We start from the raw sequence: 21650 nt of genomic DNA on the forward strand, positions 1-21650 counted from the left end.
TTGTCCTTGCTTGCTTGCTTTGGTTTTGGGTTTTAAAACAGCCTTGCTGTCTGTCCTAGGCTGGCCTCCAATTCGCAAACTTTCTGCTTCCACATCTTGAGTGCTGGGATTATAGTAGTTTACCACCACACCAGACAGATTTGGATGGGGCCTTACATGACTCATAAAAAGCAGACAGGGATTGGAATGTAGCTCACTGGTAAAATACTTGTTGTAGGGAGAAGGCTCTGATTTCAGTATGTAGTACCACAAAATATGAAAGAAAAAGTACTGGGCAAAAAAACTGTAGATTGTTTAACAGGAATCCTTTATCCTACTGGTTTGATGGTGTGTGCTTATAGTTGCAACTACCATGCAGGTTAAGGTGGGAAGGTGACTTGAGCCTACAACATTGAGTATAGTCTGTACAACAGAAAGGGAGATACTGTTTCAAAACAAGAAATCAGCTATTGTTGCTAGGACATAATTCTAAGCATATGCAATTACCATTTTGTGAACTGTGTGAATCCTTTTTGAGAAAATATTTTTTTGTTTTGTTTTTTAAGTAATTTATTATGATTTTATTTGTATCGATGTTTTGCCTGCATATATGTCTATGTGAGGGTGTTGGATACTAGAGTTACAGACAGTTGTGAGCTGCTGTGTGGGTGCTAGTAATTGATCCCTAGTCCTCTGGAAGAAGTCATTGCTCTTAACCATTGAGCCCAAATACATGCTTTTGTAATAAAAGGAATAAAATTGCCATATTGACCTTTGTGGGATTCTTGAGAGCACTGTAAAAATATGAAATACTTTTTCTTCCTTCCTTCCTACCTTTTTTTTTTCTTTTCTTTTCTTTTTTTGGAGAAACAGTTTCTCTATGTAGTCCCGGCTGTCCTAGAACTTGCTCTGTAGGCCAGGTTGGCCTCAAACTCAGAGATTTACCTGACTTTGCCTCCCAAATGCTGGGATTAAAAGGGATGTGCTACCACCTCCCGGCAATATGAAGTGTTTTTATGTAGTAGTTCCATTGATCTGTCAACTTAAAGAAAGAAAGATCAGTGTTTTTCGTCACCTCTTTATCCTACCAACCTGTACATTTAACTGGAATTACGTTGTAATACCCAGTTGAATTATTAGCTGATTCTTTTAGAAGTTGAGTATGCTGGGGACTAGACATAGAACATGCAATCTACCATACAAATGTTTATTAATTGGTGACTAGAAAATGGGAAAGCCTACAAAACTTTTGATTTCTCAGGAGCCCAAAACTAGTCAACAGAAAAAATTATATGTATATATTGAGCTTTTTGAATAAAAGTCATGTTCTTGGTAATAATGGGCATGCAATTCTGTTTTGCTGCTTAGACCCTCTATAAAACACAAGTTAGAGAACTTAAAGAAGAAAATGAAGAGAAGACAAAACTTTGTAAAGAGTTGCAACAGAAGAAGCAGGATTTACAGGATGAAAGGTAAGGATGGGGCCCTGTCGCTTGTCTGTAGTAAGTTCTCTTATATAGTTCCTGCTCTGTTTCCCACCAAGTTAAAAACAAAAAATCTGATGAAAGTCAAGTAGACAGAGTTTTGACTTCATAATGAAAATTGATTATTAAAATCCTGTCTCCAAGGGATTTAGGACTTAGCTTAGGTAGACTATATGATTAGAATACAATACCCCCTGAATTCAATCCTGTTACTGTATGCCTAAGTTTTTTATGACATATCTCTGAAATACAGAGACTCTTTGGCTGCCCAGCTGGAAATTACCCTTACCAAAGCAGATTCTGAGCAGCTGGCTCGTTCCATTGCTGAAGAACAATACTCTGATTTGGAAAAAGAGAAGATCATGAAAGAGCTGGAGATCAAAGAGATGATGGCTAGACACAAACAAGAACTTACTGAAAAGGATACTACAATTGCATCTGTAAGTAACATTCTTGGTGTCTTGGGTTTATAATTAAATTACTATGTCATAAAATCTCAGAACCATCTGGGAACTCTCAGTTATAAATTGAAAAGTGACTATTTTTAGCAGATTCTAACAGTCTAACTAAAGAAACATTTCTGAGGAAATACCAACAGAAAGCAGTCAGTCTTGTGCTGACCTACTGAATGCCACAGTAAAGGGGGTGGATAGTTGACAGAGGCATATGCAAGACCTTTGTTTGGTGCAGATAGTAATATAAAGCATAGTCAATAAATGCTTTTGGAATAATGGGATTTTTGGTGAAAGGATCCTTACTACTTAGGTAAAGTGTACCTAGTTTAAGAACCAAATGTGAAAAATACAAACTTGAAGCTATCCGACAGACCTAATACTTACCTAGACAGAGACAGCCTAAATAACAAAGAAAAGATACTTGAAATATATATATTCAGCAGATTAGCATCTAGAATACATACAGAGCCCCTGGACCTCATTGAAGTAGATGAAACCACTCAGAAGGAAACTGTCTAAAAGAGACAGCTCAAATACATGAGTGGATGCTTCGCTTAACTCTTCTCCAGCAAAAGGTCAGGTGAATGCTATAGCTGTGCAGTACTGCTGCACACCATTTCCACAGCTGAAAACAAAAGCCTGACAGTTTCACATGTGTGGAAAATGGCTTTTTAAAAAACTAACAACAAAAAAATAGAGAGTTAAATTCAATTTCTGATAAATTTAAGTATATGGTATAACCCTACGGAAGTCCACACTAAGATAACTGCACAGTGCTTATAGCCCATAATTCTTGTAAAAAGCAAACCCTCACATGTTTCCATCGATAAGCAGTCGTGGAGGGTGGAGACATGGCTCAGTGCTTAAGGCATTGGCTACTCTTCCAGAGTAGGTGTGATTCCCCGCACCCACAAGGCTCATAACTGTCTTATAACTCCACTCTAGTTCCAGAGTATCTGGTGCTCCTTTGTGACCTCCAAAGGCTGCACACATGCTTTAAAGACATTAAGGCAAAACACTTGTATATACAATACATTTTTAAAAATTAAAAAGAGGTGGTAGTACATGCCTATAATACCAACATTTGGGAGTGTAAGGCAAGAGGGTCAGGAGTTCAAGGGTACCTTGGCTCTACAAGTAAGTAGAGGTAAACCTGTAATATGTGAAACCCTATCTCAGCAAACAAACTGAAAGGTGGTACATAAATATTGCCACATATTATTTCATGTATTTATAATGCCATATTTGGTGGGAAGTTGAACATATAAATGGAAGTAAATGGAAGTTGAATCTAAATGAATTACATCTTTTTATATATCAACAGGGTATTGCATTTTGTTGTTCCTTATTTTAATCTTGAGATAGCTCAGAATTCACAATTTTTTTCCTGCCTCCTTTCAAGTGCTGGAATTAGAAACATTCATCACTGTTCCCACATAGCATCTTAGTTCTCACTATCCCTGTCTGCGTGAGCCTTACTATGTTCTTTAGTCTTAAACTTACAGACATCCTCTTGCATCTGTCTCCTGAGTGCTAGGATTAAAGGTATGTCCAAAAGTGTCTAGCAAGTTTAATTCCTTAATGTATTAAATGAGTCATAATTTTAAAAATTACATATATTATTTCATTTGTTTATAATGGAAATTTGCAGTATTTGGTGGGAAAGTTAAATGTAATTTTTAATAAAACTTCAGGAAGGAAGGATAGGAATATAATCTGAAAGAAATGTAGAAAAAAGAATTCAACTTCTTCAATAGAAATTCATTTTTTTTCTAGCCAGGTGGTGTGGTTCACGCCTTTAATCCCAACACTTACGAGGCAGAGGCAGGTAGATCTTTGAACTTGAAGTCAGGGCTACACGAAGAATCCCTGTCTCAAAAAAAAAAACAAAAAAAAAAAAAACAAACAAAAAAAAAAACCCTCACTTTTTATTTTAAAGTAATATTTCGAAAGAAATACTATGGTTTTATAATTCGTTTAGCACAATGGAAACACAAGCCTTTGTTTTCACTCTTCTTGATTTATTAAGTGGTTTTCTCATTTAAGGAAAAAAACTGCTAAGGAATTTTGAAAGAAGGAAATTTTTAGCTTTTTGGGGTACATATGAAGTTTTGAGGGAGCAGCATTTTTCTCAAGGGTAACACTGGTGTGGTAACAGGGGGAGTGCAGAGGTGAGCAGTGATCCAGTGCTCTCAAATTGGATCAGTATTTGACAACTAAAATTTTATAAATTGATATGTAAGGGTTTTTCTTCTTCTATTTCTTAGCTTGAAGAAACAAATAGGACACTAACTAGCGATGTTGCAAATCTTGCAAATGAGAAAGAAGAATTAAACAACAAGCTGAAAGATAGCCAAGAACGTATGTATTAGCAGGGACTAAAGCTTATTGTGAATATGCCTAGTAGCTATTCTTGTAACTTTAATATTTCTGTGTATTTCAGAACTGTCCAAGTTGAAAGATGAAGAGATGAGTGCAGCAGCTATTAAAGCACAGTTTGAGAAGCAGCTTCTGAATGAGAGAACTCTCAAGACTCAAGTATGTCACCAGGACGGAAAGGCGGTTTTAAATTTTGTTTATATTCTTGTCACCTGTTACTTCTAGTGCTATAGGGTAGATGCTAAGCTCAAAGCAATATCACTATTTGAATAATTTTGTGATTTTTTTTTTAATTCAAGTTAGAAGAAACTTCATGTATGTGGAAGTGCCCCACATTCTCTCCTAGCTTTTTATTATTTGCTGGTAGCCTGAAAGAGTCAGCTGATCTGAAAGGGCACCTGTGATTATTGACAACCCTCTGTGAGCTCCCACAGTTAGTTGTATCTGTAGCATAAATAATGTGGGTGCTAGTACCATTCTCTGTTGTTGGAAAGGGTACATTTTAGTGCCAGTACAGAATTCACATCCTTTGGAGTAGGAAGAGGAACACCTGCCTGTTTAAATCTCTTTTATAATAAAAGTGGAATCATGATAACAGATCAAGCCTGTAATTTAGCAGGCAACACACCTAGGGAACAGAATATGCGAGACAAGCATTCTACCTAAGCTACAGTAATAGCCCTGAAAACACTTTATCACTCTCAAAAATCATGAGAAAGTGGACAAGATAGCTCAGTGAGGAAAGGCTCCTACTATCAAAAATCATGAGAATGAAAAACTAATTAGAATACAGAATGAAGATCGATGAAAAAACTATATGTAAAATAAGGCAAAAGATATTATGTTGTATACATGTGTCATATATATGTATATGTTCACATGTGTATGTGTACATGTGTGGACTGTGCATACGTGCATGAATGTAGAGACCAGATGTTGGCTTCTAATGTCTTCCTATATTACTATCTACCTGCTTTTTCTCTTTCAAGATTTTTATTTTTATTCGTTTATGTACTTATGCCCATGGAAGCCAGAGAGGTGGAGAGGTGTTGGTTCTGCTGGAGCTGGGGTACTGGGTACTCCACTGGACTTAGATACTGGAAACTAAACTCAGCTTTTCCAGAAAAATAGAAAGCAGTTTTAAACATTGAGCCATCTCTCCAGCCCCTCTCCCCCTTATCTTTGAGACAAGATCTCTCACTAAATCTAGAGATTATAAATTGGGCAAGACTAACTGACCAGTGAACTTAAGGGAGTCTTCTGTCTCTACCTCCACTATACTCAGGATAGAGACATGCGTCACTGTGGGTACCACGGATCTGAACTCTGGCCCTAGTGCTTGTACACTAGACACTTGATTCACTTTACATCTCTCTAAGCCCAAAAGAATTTCCTTAAAACCCTGTAGACAGGAAAGAAATTACTAGTGATTATGTAGCTCGTAATTGATGAGTTTCTAAGAAAACATCAACATAATTTATTGTATGCTTACTTTTTAAGGCTGTGAATAAGTTGGCGGAGATCATGAATCGAAAAGAACCTGTCAAGCGTGGTAGTGACACAGATGTGCGAAGAAAAGAGAAGGAAAACAGAAAGCTACATATGGAGCTTAAGTCTGAACGTGAAAAATTGACACAACAGATGATCAAATATCAGAAAGAACTGAATGAAATGCAGGCTGTAAGAATACTCTTTTCCACTGAAAACGTTTTAAAAAACAATTATTTTCTTATCTTTGCAGAACATTTTGTTAGTATTTATTACTGAACTGTGACTCATAATTACAATGCACATTTCATCTGTTATACATTTTCTTACAGCAAATAGCTGAAGAGAGCCAAATTCGAATAGAACTCCAGATGACCCTGGACAGTAAAGACAGCGACATTGAACAGCTGCGGTCACAGCTCCAGGCCTTGCATATTGGTATGGACAGTTCCAGTATAGGCAGTGGACCAGGCGATGCTGAGCCTGATGATGGATTTCCAGGTACACATCCTTGGTCAGCCCTTGCATTTGCCTTAAATTTAAGTCAGGTGATTGCTTTGATTCCATGAATGACTTTACTTTTAAGGAAAAGGTTTGCCATTTCTTTAAAGGAAATCCTACTTAGAATGGGATTCACATGACCTTTTGGACTTGTTTGATTAAAAACGAACAAGTAAATAAATTCTAAATGTTTAGGAGTATAACTCACATGTAGTGCCTATCTGTTTTTTTAAGTTTTCACTTTTTTCTTCTCTCTTCTCTGCCTCACTTTCTTGCTTGTGGGTATTTAGTCCATATCACTCAGTCACACACTATGGAATCCATGTCTTTCACCTACCAGCGGTCCTCTACCTCTCTCAGTATTGCCACTAAGCCCTCCAGTTCTCACACGCTTCTTGACTTTGACTCTGAAGAAGATTCCTTGCCTTACTTACCTAGTTCATCGGAGCCTATTAGTACAGGTGATATCTGAAAACATCTTCCTGGCTTTGGAATTCTCCCAGCTACTTAATTTGTCTTTCTTTAAAATGATAACATTTAACTAACATCCACTCACTCCAACATGCTGTTTAGATGCAGTAAAAAATAAACTGCTGCATGAACTATAATTCACCTTTAAGGCATTTTTCAAAGAGCTTGTGATTATATTTGCTAGATTGTTTGATTTTTGCCAATTTTCCAGAAACAAAGCACTATGTTCTATATCCTTGAAAGTGCATGGCTTCATCTATTTTTCAGACATTTCTGTAGTTCTATATCAAGAGTGACAGAATATAAAAATACATGACCCGTTTCCTAGAATGTATTGAGGTTTTCACGTCCACGGTGTACTAAGCCTTCAGAGAACACATGAAACAATTTGGCTTGGTTTTCACTCTGAAAAGTCTCACAGGTGAAATGCCTGGAGACTCCCATTTGTCTTCTAAACTCACTGATCTCTGTAGACTCCAGCTTTCTTGTCTACATGAGGGATAAAATTCTGTTGTGTGGAACTGTACAGACATAGAGAACGTAAACATCTAGTACAGTTAATGCGTAGTAGTTTAAACCTGTAACGATTTGTATTATTAGAATATTCTCTTAGAATGGCACCCCCTCTGCCAATTTCATTTGAAAAATGGGATCAAATTTATTAGCACAGAGTCTAATGACTTAAGATACTTTCTTTTGTTCATTATAGAGTTTTACTGATTTTGATATTTTAGAGCTTAGAAATCTTGGTTATACTGTTGCTTCTTAAACAGTTTTGGTCTATATTTTACACAATGAGGATAGCCATTCTAAAATTTCCTGTTTTCTGAACAGGTACTCATTTAAAGTGCTTTTTACTCAAGAGCATAAGTGGTACACCTCTAGTCAGCTTGCTCTCCACAGGAAGAAGAAAGGGCCTGATGTAGACTTGCAGTAACAAGAGCTCAGGGGCTCATGTTGTGAATTTTGCCTGTGCATGAATTTAATCAATGGAGTATTGGATGTTATAATTCTGAGTATTTATTTCTGATGTCATGTGACCTGGATTTTGTTCATGCTTCTACTCATTATGTGTTATTACAGTGTCCCAGGTACTGTGTGGTCTAAATTCCAAGGGGCAGATTTGACTAGCTGGTGATGTCTGCATTAAAATTTTACTAAATTCTTAATTGTCAGGAGAGAATCAGTTTATTTACCCTCCTTTATTATGCTTACTTATAGAATCAAGATTAGAAGGATGGTTGTCATTGCCTGTGCGCAACAACACTAAAAAGTTTGGATGGGTTAAAAAGGTAATTACTGCTTCTGAATATGATTCCTTTGGCTTCTGATTTAACTCTAGCCATTGTCCTTCTGGAGTTGTAGGGATGGACATGCCTATACTTTCAGACACATAAGACCTGTTTATATTTTCTGATTTTGTTTATCAGTGTGGAAGATTTTTGCTCTGCATGAGTTGTCACTGAAGTGGGTTTTGAGGTTACTACACAAGAGCGTGTTGTTCTGGCGCTGTTGTGTCCTGTTGGGCAGCAGCTCTAGAGACGGTGGGAAGACCCTGTCTTTCTGTGCTGCTGTGTTTCTTGCTCACTTCGACTGGGCTGATGTAGATCCGCTCTCTGTGTAGGTCTGAAAGCTTAACATAGCAGTTTCAGTTTTACTGTTAGAGAAAAAGAAATAAAAATCTATTAGTGAATCTACTGTTACTTTAAGGAAAACTTTCCTAAAGTATCATTAATGCTTTTTATTTACTTTCATAGTATATGACCTTATCACAAATACAGAATTTCTTATAAAAGAAAGTAAATCCAGTACATAGTACTTTCATCAATTTCTTTCTTTCTTTTAACAGTATGTGATTGTAAGCAGCAAGAAGATTCTTTTTTATGACAGCGAACAAGATAAAGAGCAGTCCAACCCTTACATGGTGTTAGACATAGAGTAAGTATCAGACTTACATTAAAGTCTTAATGTGAGAGGAACAGAACTATGTCCATCATGACAGTCACAGTGCAGCTCTCGTTCTACAGTCCCTTTGATTTCCTTAGTAATTGAAAGTTGGCAGTGTGATATGGAAGACATCTATATTTCATGGCTCTTTAATTTGTAGTTATGTTAGAAATAGCTGGAACAATAAAATGAGCTGCTCAACCTTTAATCCCAGCAGTTGAGAGGCAGACAGGTGGATCTCTGAGGCCAGCATGGTCTACAATAGTGAGTTCCAGGACAGCCAAAGACATAGTGAGACTGACCCTGTCTAAAAACAATAGTAACAACAACTGAACTGGTCTATTAGCTTCTAACGTGAGTCAGTAAATAGCTGATTTTAAACTTCTGGTATTAGTATAAGGTAACCAATGTAATATAATCCTTGAGTGATATTTTACTTATTTCTTTCTTTAAAAATCTTCTTTAGCAAGCTATTTCACGTCCGACCTGTTACCCAGACAGATGTATACAGAGCAGATGCTAAAGAAATTCCAAGGATATTTCAGGTAAAAATGTTGTTCATTCTTTCACTCTTAGAAGTTCTCATGTGACCTGATATTTTAGATTCCTTTCTTCTCAGTGTCATGTTCCCTCTGGCTTAGCTCCAGTTGGGACAGTTGGGGCTTTGGAGTGTGCTGCTTCCATCTGAGGCCAGTACTGTCCTCCTGGTTTGTTTGTTGGTTTATGGTGTGCCTCTGAGCTTCGTTGCACCTTTAACAAGATTGGTTGTTGTTTTTTAGAGTATGAACTTAGTTCTGTTTTGGTTTTATTCTCAACTCTGGGAATTTTAAAAAGTCACTTATCAAGTTGAAAGCTGTAGCACTTTTACTTTTTATTAAAAGCAAAGCCAAGTTTTTCCTTTTATTGTCTCCATTTAAACCATTTTCAAACCATAAGGCCTAGAGCGCTGGCTCAGTGGTTAATAGCTCTTACTGCTGCATGAGAGGATCAAGGTTCACAGCAGGTGGCTCACAGATGCTTGTAACTGTAGCTTCATAGGCTCCAGTGCCCCCTTGTGACCTCCATGGCACTTGTGCACAGATACACAGATACACGCAGACCTCTGGAAACACTGTAAAAATCACTGCGCATGATCTGATCTACTGCAGGAGAGTTGGGTTTTTCCCCTCTGAGTGCTTATGCTGTCTCATTTGGACATTTATTTACGTAATTTTCTTTTACCCCTCAACTCTCCAAATATCTAAAATGTGCATATACTTCACCTACTTTGCTATTCCTCAGAAGTGTAAACAGTAATTCCTATAGTTGTCATTGTAAACTGTTTAGGTGGGGAGGTACACTGGATACTGAACCCAGACCTTTGACCTTCCCTCAGCTGTACTTCTAGCCCTAAATGTTGTTCCCAGAGGAGTGAAGAAAAAAAGCCCACCTAATTAAGTGGAAATTTGTCTTTTGTTGGCCTATTCTGATAGTTTTGCTACAGCAAAGTAAAAGATACTAAATCAAAAGTGAGGAGACAAAGTGACTGTCTCGTGTCGTTTATGTAAGTTGTGTCTTCCCTTAAGATGGAAATTATGTCTCAGGCTTTTGTGCATGCTAGGTGGGCATGCTGCCACTGAGCCATGTTCCTAGCTTACATAAACTCTTGACCAGGTAAACCTGCTTAGGTTTGAACTTCAACTGCATTTTGCTCTAGTTGAGTAATGTATCAGAAATGTTAAGATATAAAAATAACAATGTGGAGCCTAGAGAGCTGACTCAGCACTTAGGAACAAGACCTGGGTTTAGTTCCCAGCACCCATGTGGTAGCTCACAACCATCAGTATTCCAGTTCTAGGGTATTTGATGCCCTCTTCTGACCTCTGAGAGCACCAGTCATGTATATGATGAGTACATACATTCAGGGAGAATAGTTACAAAACAAAATAAATCTTTAGTGTTTAGCAGTCACTTTCGTCTTCTTCTTGTTTATAGATTCTATATGCCAATGAAGGAGAAAGTAAGAAGGAACCAGAGTTTCCAGTGGAACCAGTGGGAGAAAAATCTAATTATATTTGTCACAAAGGACATGAGTTTATTCCTACTCTTTATCACTTCCCAACCAACTGTGAGGCATGTATGAAGCCGCTGTGGCACATGTTTAAGCCTCCTCCTGCTCTAGAGTGCCGTAGGTGCCACATTAAATGTCATAAAGATCACATGGACAAGAAGGAAGAGATTATAGCGCCCTGCAAAGGTAAGTAGGAACGTCTTGCTGTGCTAGTCCTTGGGCTTCCATTGCTTTGAGCACATTAATTCATTTCAGGTCATTCTTGTTGTAGTTTATTATGATATATCGTCGGCAAAGAATCTGTTGTTATTAGCAAATTCAACAGAAGAACAGCAGAAATGGGTTAGTCGGTTGGTGAAAAAGATACCTAAAAAGCCTCCAGCTCCAGACCCTTTTGCCCGATCATCCCCTAGAACTTCAATGAAAATACAACAAAACCAGTCCATTCGGCGGCCCAGTCGACAGCTTGCTCCAAACAAGCCAAGGTAATGAATAAAAACATGGTAAAAAAAATTAAAGCTGCTTTTTAAAAATTGACTTTTATATTCAGACTAAAAACTTTGATAACTACACTTTTTCTTTGATTGATATTCTTGTGAGTCACTGGAACCAAATATTTTAAAATTGTAGTATACATGTCTTGTTCACTGATGTGGTTAAAATATATTTTAGAAGTTATGCATATTCAATTTAACCAAAATTTAAAAGTATTTTATTATTTTTGTATATAATCAAACTGTTTTCATCTTTAATCAGCATATGGACTAACTAGTGATTTGGAAGATGGTATTAAGGTTACAGACAGACTGTCACATGTCAGGTGCACACACATACTGCAACCTTCTTTTAGTTAGGTGATCTGAAAGGCAGAACCAAAAGCAGTTTCAGTTTTAATTCACATATGTGAGTGCGAAACCCTGTGACCTAAAGAGCAGCACATTTCAGCTTTAGTGTACATGCAGAGTGATGTGGGCATTGCTTGGAATTGAAGTGGTGATACGGTGGGAGGCCAGCTATGGCTGTACTGACCTCACTTCATTATGTATTTGCCTTCAGAAGAGCCATTTCTCTTTAGGTAAGCATCCATAAATTTTTTAAAGGATTTATTTATTTATTTATTTATTTATTTATTATATGTAAGTACACTGTAGCTGTCTTCAGACACACCAGAAGAGGGCATCAGATCCCATTACAGATGGCTGTGAGCCACCATGTGGTTGCTGGGAAATTGAACTCAGGCCCTCTGTAAGAGCAGTCAGTGCTCTTAACCGCTGAGCCATCTTTCTAGCCCCTGCATTTATAAATATTATTTCTCATTGAGTGTGAAGCTTTGGTTAGCTAATGAAAGAAGTATTAACCTAGGTCAGGTTCCTTGTCGCCTAGCAAAGGACCTTCAGTATATGAGTGATAATGTGCACTGGCTACTATCAGATCACAAACATCTCCCACAAATAGCTCATATGAAACTTTCTGGAAGTAGTATCTCAAGGAAATAATTTAGAATGACAAAGGAAGAATTGGTGTTTTAGCAGCAAAATGATTGGATGTTTTATGTGTGCAAAATATGATAAAATGAGCTGGGTGTGGTGACATATACCATTAGTCCCAGCACTTGGGGCAGAGGCAAGAGCATCTCTGAGTTTGAGTCCAGTTTGGTCTTCATGACTTCCACGACAGCCAGAGCTGTATAGTGAGACCTTGTCTCAAAACAAACAAACAAAAAAATTATGGTAAAATAGTGACTCCATGATAATACTTAAGCTATACACTCTCAAAAAGTGCTTTCTGATCAGGTTGGATTTAGGGACATGCATACACACATACTGGGGTGGGCGGGGAGACAAAAATTAATAGGAGCCCAAAAATGTCTTTAAAGGAGGCTAGAGAGGTGGTTCAGCAGTTACATCTAACTACTACTACTGGAGAGGATGAAGTTAGTTGTTAGCACTCGCTTTAGGTGGCTCACAATTACCTGTAACCTCAGGCCCAAGGTGGATCCAACACCCTTATTTGGACTTACATAGCTGTACTCAACATGCACATAAATACACAGAGAAGATACACACATATACACATAATTAAAATAAACAAATATTTCTCTTAAAAATCCCTTAAAATAGAGAGACACTGAAGACCATTTGTAAAATATCTGAAATTTTAGTTTTAACAAATAGATCCTACAGAAATGTCCAAAGATCTGCCTGCTTCTGCCTCCCAAAGGCACATAAAGATTATCTGCCAAAGGTCACAGTCATATGCAGCAGGACCAGGTTTCAGAACCTGCACTCTTAGCTGTAAATTCCACTGGAGGAAGAGGAAGATGAGAAGGAGGAGGAAGAAGAAGAGGAGAGCAGAAATTGTTGGCTTAAAAAATGGGCTTGAAAGTGGTACTTTTAGAATGTTTTCTTAGTGAAGCAGTGCGTGCCTTTAATTCTAGCACTTGAGAGGCAGAGGCAGGCAGATCTCTGTAAGTTCAAGGTATGTATAGTGAGCTCCAGGCCAAGCAGGGCTACATAGTGAGACCCTGTCTTTAAAAAAAGAAACAAAGACTCAACCTTATTGAGGAATTAAATTAAAAATCTTAGTTTTTTTTTGTAATGTTATGCTGTGTGGAAGCTGGGAGAAGATGTGCCAGTAGAAAATGGTAATGTGATGTGGAGATGAAGCCTAAGTCCAACTAAAAAGGGATAGGTAGACTTTGCTAAAAAAAAAAAAAAAAAAAAAATTGACATGATTGTGACTTACTAACATTTAAATCAAGTACTGACAGTGAAATAAAATGTAGAGAAGAAAAAATGAATTCAGAAAGTGTTTTGTTGTTGTTTTATTCTTTTCTTTTTTCATTTAGTTGAAATAACCAGAATTAGCTGACTGAGTAGAAGAAAATGATAGAAAGGCTTCTAGGGAAGTCTGATATTGAACTCGTAACCTATTTTATTGACTGTAGTTTTATATATAAGAGTACAGTACTGGGGCAGGGTAGGGTAAAAGCACATGTGCAGGCATGGCTCCTTAGTTCAATCCTCAGAATCCTCAGCCACCAAGTAAAACTTGGGTATGACAGCGCATGCCTGTACCCTGACGTTAGGTACCAAAATATGGTCCTGGGACTTAACTAGCCAAGCTGCCTAGCCAAAATGGTGAGTTTCAGGTCTAGTGAGAGACTCTATCTCAAGGGAATTGAGTAATGAGGAAGATAGAACCAACATCCACCTCAGTTCTCCATGGACTCATGCACAGATGTGTGTGTGTGTGTGTGTGTGACACTGGCACACACTTCAAAGACTTCAGAAGGATGCAAAATAGAGAGTTCCAGAAAATATCTGTAAATAAAGCTTAGATATCCAGGAAAGGCTACTGAGCTCAGTCTTCCAAACATCCCAAACACTTTTGAAAGGGTAATTTGGATTGGCTTGCTTTAAGTTTATAATTGTGAGCCTTCTTGGTCTCCTCCCTTTGTCTTGGATGGCTATAGTGGTATTGTAGAGGATTCCCTGGGCACTACAGGGAATCTGGACAGCTGCTGAGCTTTCATACTTCCCAGAGTGAGTGTCAGGATAATTTCTCAAATTTAGCCATCTACATCAGAAACCACTCTGGCTACTTGGATGTGGTAGCACATGCCTGTAATGCGAGCACTTGTAAAGCAGAGACAGAAGACCAGGAGTTCAAAGCTAAGCCTGATCTACAGTGAGTTTGCAGCCAGCCAAAGCTACATAAGATTTTGTCTGAGAAAGAGAAACAAAACAAAAGAATTGTTCAGGTTATTTAAACATTCAAATATTGGGACTTTGCTACTCCTGTTCAGTCGTATCCAGATCTCAGTACAATGTCTGAGAATACTTAATAGGTGAATCCTATACACGAAAGTTTAGAGCCATTGAAATGGTGATCACAGGTGTAACCTTGGAGATCAGAAAGCTCCTTGGCAGAAATTCATGAGCATCACAGTCATGAATAATTAAAGGTTTACCCCCAATCCCTGCTTTAAGTAAAGGTGGTTGCAACGTTGCAGTATAGTTTGTTTAATTGGAAAGAACAGATCATGGGTAGTAAAATGTCTTGGTGGGTAAGGTACCATCATCCCTCAAAACCAGATGATAAAGAGGTATTATTATTACAGATTGTCCTCTGACCTTCAGACAACTTTCATGGCATGTGAATCTGTGCTTACACATAATAAATAAATGTAATTTTCAAAAAGTAGAACTATATAAACTGAAGAGAAGCTAGAGTATTAGTTAAATTTTTTTAATTAAAAAAAAAAAAAATGACAGGCTGGAGAGATGGCTCTTCCAGAGGATCTGAGTTCAATTCCCAGCACCCACATGACAGCTCACAACTGTCTATAGTTACAGTTCCAGGAGAGCTAACATCCACATACAGACATACATGTAAGCAAAATACCAGTGCACATAAAATAAAAATCAACTTATTTAAAAAACAACAACAACAACAACATGCTCGCGCTCCAGTTTTATGTTCAATTCATTTAGCCAAGTTAAATTAACAACAATCCCACTTACATGCCTGTGGCTTTCTCTTGTTCCTTATTAGAATATAGCTGTGTTGACCTACTCAGCGGTTGTTCTGGAATTGAGAAAGCTGTGTTCCTGTTGTTGCTCCCTTTCAAAGGACTTTATCATTTATGATGTTATTTATTAAGCAACAACAAAAGACAACAGCAGTTGTCAGCTGGTAATGCAATTCCTTTTATACTTCTCAAATTGAGAATCAGGGTAGCTACATCTTTATCTAGACCATAGGAATGAATGGGAAGAGCAAATTATGTTCTTAGCCCAGACATCATCTGTCTTGGGTTCTCTCCAGAGGACCCTTCTGCAGTGGGCCTGGTGAACATGAACCTGCACATAGATAGCAGTGGAGGAACTTCCCCAGTGTTTGTATCTGAACTGTTGCCACCCTGCTCCTGAGAGGAGACTTAGAGCATTCATAGCACGTTCTAGCCACAGTGCTGCGTTCTGAAGTCTATAAAGAATAGAGCATATAAACTTGCGAACCTCCTATTACAGATTGCTTGATTTGGCATTTAAAGACTGGGATTGGTCATTTGATGATGTTGATGGTGATGATGATGACGATGTTTTTGATTTCTGAAGAAATAAATGGGTAAATCAAAAAAAAAAAAGAATGAGTTTTTAGTACTTCTATGTAGTGCATGTGGTTTGCACTTGGAGTTTCGTTTTCTCTCTTTTTTGGATAGGATATGTTTTAAAAGTAGTTTTCAGAAATACTTCTAGTCTAACCAGATTTTCTGTGTCAAGTGTAAAAGTAAGATGCTATATTCAAATGCACTCTTCCCCCCCCCTCCCCGTTGATGTTTGTTTGTTTGTTTGTTTTTTGAGACAGGATTTCTCTTAGTCCTGGCTGTCCTAGAACTCATTCTGGACCAGGCTGGCCTTGAACTCAGAGAGATCCACCTGCCTCTGCCTCCTGAGTGCAGGGATTAAAAGCATGTGCCACCCCTGCCCAGCTATGTTCAGATTCTTTATTGGCTATAGATTTTCAGTATTGTTGTAGTTAAAATATTTGATCTTTAAAAAATAAGCATATATAAGTAAGAGAAGGAACAAAGTCTGGTGCCTTTGATTCATTCCACAGAAGCTGTATTCAGAGAATTGAAATTTAATGTTTTCAGTTTTAGACTAGTTTGTGAACATAGCATGTTTTCTTCCCCTCTCTCCATTCTTTCTCCTTCCTTTTTTCTAATTTACAAGAATTAAAGCCATAAAACCTTTCAAGTCTGATACATGCAATGAATTACCTACCTCTTTCTGATTTGTCTTTGTGATGTGGTGAGAATTTAATGCTACCCTTGCTAAAAAGAATGTGAGTGGCATGCTGTGTAGACTTCTGTCTAATGTAAAGCCAGGCATTGTGGCCCACGTGGGGATTGGGGGTAGGAACAAAAAATGAGGAGTTCAAGGTCATCTTCCAGCTACATAGTAAATTTTGGCCAGTTTAGGCTATATGAGACCTTGTCTCAAAAAGAATACAGTAGGCATTGCAACATGCAAGGCTGCAGTTCCCACTCTGCAGGCTGAGGCAAGAGGCTTAGTGAGAGCCCATACCATTTCAGGCTGGATAGTGAGACCCTGCCTCAGAGGACAAAAAAGGAGAGTGTAAAATGGTTTGCTTAAGAACAAGGTTGAGTGTGTCTGGTGACGCACGCCCTTAATCCCAGTGCTTGGGAGGCAGAGGCAAGCGGATTTCTGAGTTCGAGGCCAGCCTGGTCTACAGAGTGAGTTCCAGGATAGCCAGGGCTATACAGAAAAAAACCTGTCTGGAAAAACCACCAAAAAAAAAAAAAAAAAAAAAAAAAACAACACACACACAAAAACAAAATTGAATGAAAGTTAAGTCTTAGGACTTTATGCCTTCAAACAGAATAGACACATGAGTAATCTGTGTCAACTGACCGTGTTGGAGGACATGTACTTACATCATGTAATACTGCCTCTATATCCAGGCTTGTGTATGTCTTATATATGTATACTACAGCGTGCTTATTCCTTTTAGTTTCTTTATTTTGTGATAGGAAGGATGGAACCTAGGGCCTTGGGCTTGTTAGACAAGTGTTCGACCCCTAGCTGTACTCTAGCGGCTAGAGTCTAGCCCTTTCGTTCCTATCTTACAGTTAGGGAAAATGTACCTTGAGGTCCTAAAGTATGTAGAGCCAGACCATAAATCCTACTCTTCCAGCTGTATAGGGCAGCTAGAAACTCAGCATTCCAAGACCCTGCTGTACCCTGTTTAGCCCTAATATTGCTGATTAACTGCACTGAATGTTTGTGGCCAGTATGGGGCTTAGAAAGTCCATTGTTACATTTAGAAAGAATGCAGTTGCATGTACCTAAAACTAAGAAATACAATTGAATTTGTTAATGCATGAATTGGGTTTTAGAGGAAATATAGTTTAATGATAAAAGTGAAATGCTCTCAGGGAATTTAACTGTCTCTTAACTGTATCAACTAACATTATTTTCCCTTCTTTTCTAGCTAACTGCCTTCTATGAAAGCAGTTATTGAAGGTGATCGTATTCTTCAAGCTACAAGACTGAAATAAGATTTCTCAAAACTAAAAGGCTATATTTTACTGAGACACATACATACACCACACGTGCGCGCGCATGCTTGCCCTACCTTCCCCCCTGAAATAATTACAAATTATGAAGAGGTTTTTTCTGGGCTACTTTGAAACAAGTTGAACAAAAGTGGTCGGTGAGTAAAGGTGTCCTGCAGTTCTCCCAGACTGCGTCATAAAGTCACACTACATTGCACAGGACTGAGAAGAGTTTAAAGAAATCACATTTCAGCTTCAACAGAGGGTTTCACCAGCACATTAGCCAGAAGAATTTGGGAGTGAATCCCACTACAGCGATGCTGACTGCATCTTTAAGAAGTGACCATGATATTGTGTTCATGTATGTATATACATATGAGTTGAGCCTCATATAGATATGTACACACATACACATAAAACACATTGTACTGTAATACTGCAAGGTTTTTTTTAACTTACCATTTTATTTTTTATACACATTAATCAGCTATCATTATTTCAGTTGCAACTATGCACTTGTATAAAGCCATAATGTTGGAGTTTATATCCTTCATTCATGTACCTAATAAGGAGTTGCATGTTTGTGTAAAAAAAAAAATAACTGTAACAAGAAGTTTGAAGTTAATTATTCCAGTTTCCTAATGCTTAAGGTAGGCAGCTTTACCCATTTTGAATGCCTTAATTTAATTTTCTCTCCCCCCAAATCTCAGCCCTTTTCTATATTTAACTAAAGAAAGAACAAGTGTTTACCAGCTCTTAGGATGCAGCTTGCTTTGTGGGGAAAGTAGTGCACAATTTTATGTGTAGTAGTTATATCAGTGTTGGCCTATTTGATGTATATTGGTTTTTAATGTACTTGGTCATAGAAACAATAATGGATTCTATTGAAACTAATGTGTGTGATGTACCTCTGTTACTGTTTTCATCCCTTTTTGCAGACTTTAGCAGGTCTGTGACTATAGAATATTTCCTTTGCTTTGAACTTTCTGGTTACCTTAGATGTGTTTTTATTTATGGTAAAGATAATTTTTCATGTTTTCATTCAATATTCAAAAATTGTCTCAAATATAAGGAAAACTAACATGTACTGTGTAGATATATTTTAAATATTTAAATGTGATCCTAAAAAAAAATCTGTGTGTGGCAATATTTCAGCTTTGATATCTGGGAAGAGGCAGCTTCAAAAGTGCTTAATTTGATTTTCACTGTTAAATGCTGCTGAGGGTAGAGAACAGGTAGGACCTATCCTGCCATGCTACTGGCCCAGGTAAGTGTGCTTAACCCCACAGCAGAGTGCAGCAGTGAGCAGCATCAGGCTCTGTACATATGCAAAGTTCAATATGACATTGAAATGTTTGCCTGATATTTTAGTGAAACCAGTAGACATTTTTGATTGCTTCCTTCTAGGGTCAGTGTAGAGATGTTGTAAAAACTTTGATCCTCGCTATAGTTACTATTGTGGAAATAGTGGCTGTTGGCCCACTGATATACTAAATCCAGTTCTGTGACCTTCAGATGGCCCAGTTTGCATCTTTCATGCTTTCTGTTAAGATTACATGTGCATGCCATTTCCCTGGAAGCAGCTGTGCTCTGGTTGGGAACACAACTTGCTTCCTCCCTCTTCTCCCTCCCTCCTTCCTTCAGGTTTAAAAATGAAAATATATAAAATTTATATAGAAGAACTATTTCCATTCATTAGAGTTGTTTAAAAGGAGACTGAATTAATATTTTATATAAAGATTTTGTTACTATGGGAGGTTCTATCCTATTCTGAATTGGAGAGTATATATATATATATATTTTTAATAAACTTTATTAAGGTGAAATAATGTCAAGTTTACACATGAATAATTGAAGTATTTGAGTAAAAAAGGAAAAAGTTTTAATTTTGGATGCTGTTCGTGTATATATGTGTAAGAGTTTGGAGAATCATGATGTGATACAACTGTATAAGGCAATTAATGTGAAGGATTCAGGGGAATAAAACATCCTGAGGGGTGAAAAAAAAATCTCTCCATGGAGCGTCTTCACATATGGCTTACTAGGGATTTATAAGGTTATTTGTCCAACAGTCAGAATTCCAAGTAAAAGCCACACGACCTTAGAGAAGCATTCACTCTTCGCACTCATCTCCATGTATGTGGGTGCGCATGCCTGCCATTTCCTCCCCAAACCAACAGTCATTACAACAACAACCTAATTTTGTGCCAGTTTCTTTTTTTCTTGAGGCCTCCAATCCTTCAAGATAAATGTGTACCAGCACAAATACTGCTTCCTTTGGTCCCCCAGAGCTGTAAATACTTGGCATTTGGGATCTAAAAGACAGGGAATGCTGGGTTTCCTTAGTTGGATGCTATTCTTATCCTTTGTGGAAATAAAAAAGACAGACGTAAAAGAAAAACTTAAGTACCAGTATTACTGTTGAAAATTAATGTAGAATTAATTTTTAAGCGTTAATTTTCAGTAACATCTCAAAGCAAGATTAAAACAAAACAAAACTGTGATCCCAAGGGAAGGCTGCTGTTTGTGGCCAACCTTTGAGAGGCCATGGCCCTAGAGGGCTTTGCTCAGTTCATGTGTAGATCCTAGTGAGACATGCTCGAGGCTGCCAAACCAACTGAAGATGGCATACTGCTGCTGTCAGTCTGTTAGGGTTCCCAGGGTGAAGGAAGAGAAACTCAGACACTAACTAACCTTGTAGAGATGCGTTAGGCAGCATGGTGAAGCCCCCAGTAAAGCACGTAGCTTCCGAGCTTCTCAGGCCCTTGACTGCTACTGATTCTTTTTTTTCTGACTGAAGATGACTTCAGCTCCCCTGGCTCGTGGAGGTGCCACAGCCAATGTTAAAGCACTTTGACAAGCACTGTGTGACAGTGCTGAGTGTTGTTCCCTGGGACCTCACCTTTGTTCCTTTCCCTGTGGTGACTTTTGTTTGCAACTGTAATAAGTTATAAACTGCATGATTTAGAGAGTCATCTTGGATCAGTCCCTTCCCCCAACAAAAAAATCATCCCCTCTTGATTTATTTTTTATTTTGTTGCATCTTTGTAGTAATGTAATTGTATTTTTATGCCTGCTTTTTGTTTAAAAAAATAAATAAAAGAAACTAAGATGTAAGCATCTTTTCCTGTGAAATAGTTGTGGAATGCTGCAGCTTCTTCACCTGTCTTCTTAAAGGATGCTAATAGTAGATGAGGTGATGTCATCATAGTGAAATCACTTCTGCCTTACATCCTGGAGAGTTTAGTTCTAGAGTCCGCCTCCGATTCACTTTGGGTATGCAGGCTTAAACATCTGATTCCAGGTGGAAAGGGTAGAGGGCAGAGAGTGCCTTTCTGTCTGAAAACAGTATGATGGACACTTCCTAGAAGGTGTCTTACTGGGAATTTATGGCTGCTTTTTGTTCTGGGGTTGGGTATTCTGTAAACTGGAGACTGTCTACTTGTTGGTTTGAAATACGATAATAGTGCATGTGAGATAGCTGTAGTAACTCAGATATTCCTTCCAAAAGTGGGGAAATGGCCAGTGATGGGGATGCATGCTGGTAAAATACATTGAAGAGATGAAGGCAGAAAGATGAGTCTGAAGCCAGCTTGGGTAACTAAAGGGGAAAGTTTTGGGGGTTGGTTGGTTAGTTTTTTGGTTTGGTTGATTTTTTTTGTTTTTATTTAAAGGAATTGCTTTAAGTAGTGATAAAAGTCCTGATTGAATATATGGAAAACACTTGTAGTAAAGACTACAGGTTATATTAAATTAATTAACAAGTTAACGGTCTGATTGTCAGTATATGTGAGGAAAGATGAACTGGTTGA

At 37.9% G+C, this 21650-nt stretch overlaps 1 protein-coding gene across 3 annotated transcripts in view; it reads left to right on the forward strand.

The window, feature by feature from the left end:
- Rock2 (Rho-associated coiled-coil containing protein kinase 2) overlaps positions 1-21411 on the forward strand; it is a 93297-nt gene extending 71886 nt beyond the window's left edge. For 2 of the 3 annotated variants that reach the window (XM_006515019.4, XM_006515020.4), the window contains 12 exons: positions 1348-1451; positions 1717-1903; positions 4186-4279; positions 4362-4456; positions 5798-5977; positions 6118-6286; positions 7979-8049; positions 8607-8695; positions 9171-9249; positions 10679-10940; positions 11026-11239; positions 17775-20973. In XM_006515019.4, coding sequence (XP_006515082.1) covers positions 1348-1451; positions 1717-1903; positions 4186-4279; positions 4362-4456; positions 5798-5977; positions 6118-6286; positions 7979-8049; positions 8607-8695; positions 9171-9249; positions 10679-10940; positions 11026-11239; positions 17775-17778 — 1548 coding nt within the window. In that variant the 3' untranslated portion in view covers positions 17779-20973. Of the gene's footprint in view, positions 1-1347; positions 1452-1716; positions 1904-4185; positions 4280-4361; positions 4457-5797; positions 5978-6117; positions 6287-7978; positions 8050-8606; positions 8696-9170; positions 9250-10678; positions 10941-11025; positions 11240-17774 lie in introns of all 3 variants that reach the window. The other variant, NM_009072.2, reaches the window with a different exon arrangement.
- The last annotated feature ends 239 nt before the right edge of the window (positions 21412-21650 follow it).

The sequence above is a fragment of the Mus musculus genome, chromosome 12 (genome assembly GCF_000001635.26).
Source record: "Mus musculus strain C57BL/6J chromosome 12, GRCm38.p6 C57BL/6J".
In the NCBI taxonomy this organism is placed as follows: Eukaryota; Metazoa; Chordata; class Mammalia; order Rodentia; family Muridae; genus Mus; species Mus musculus.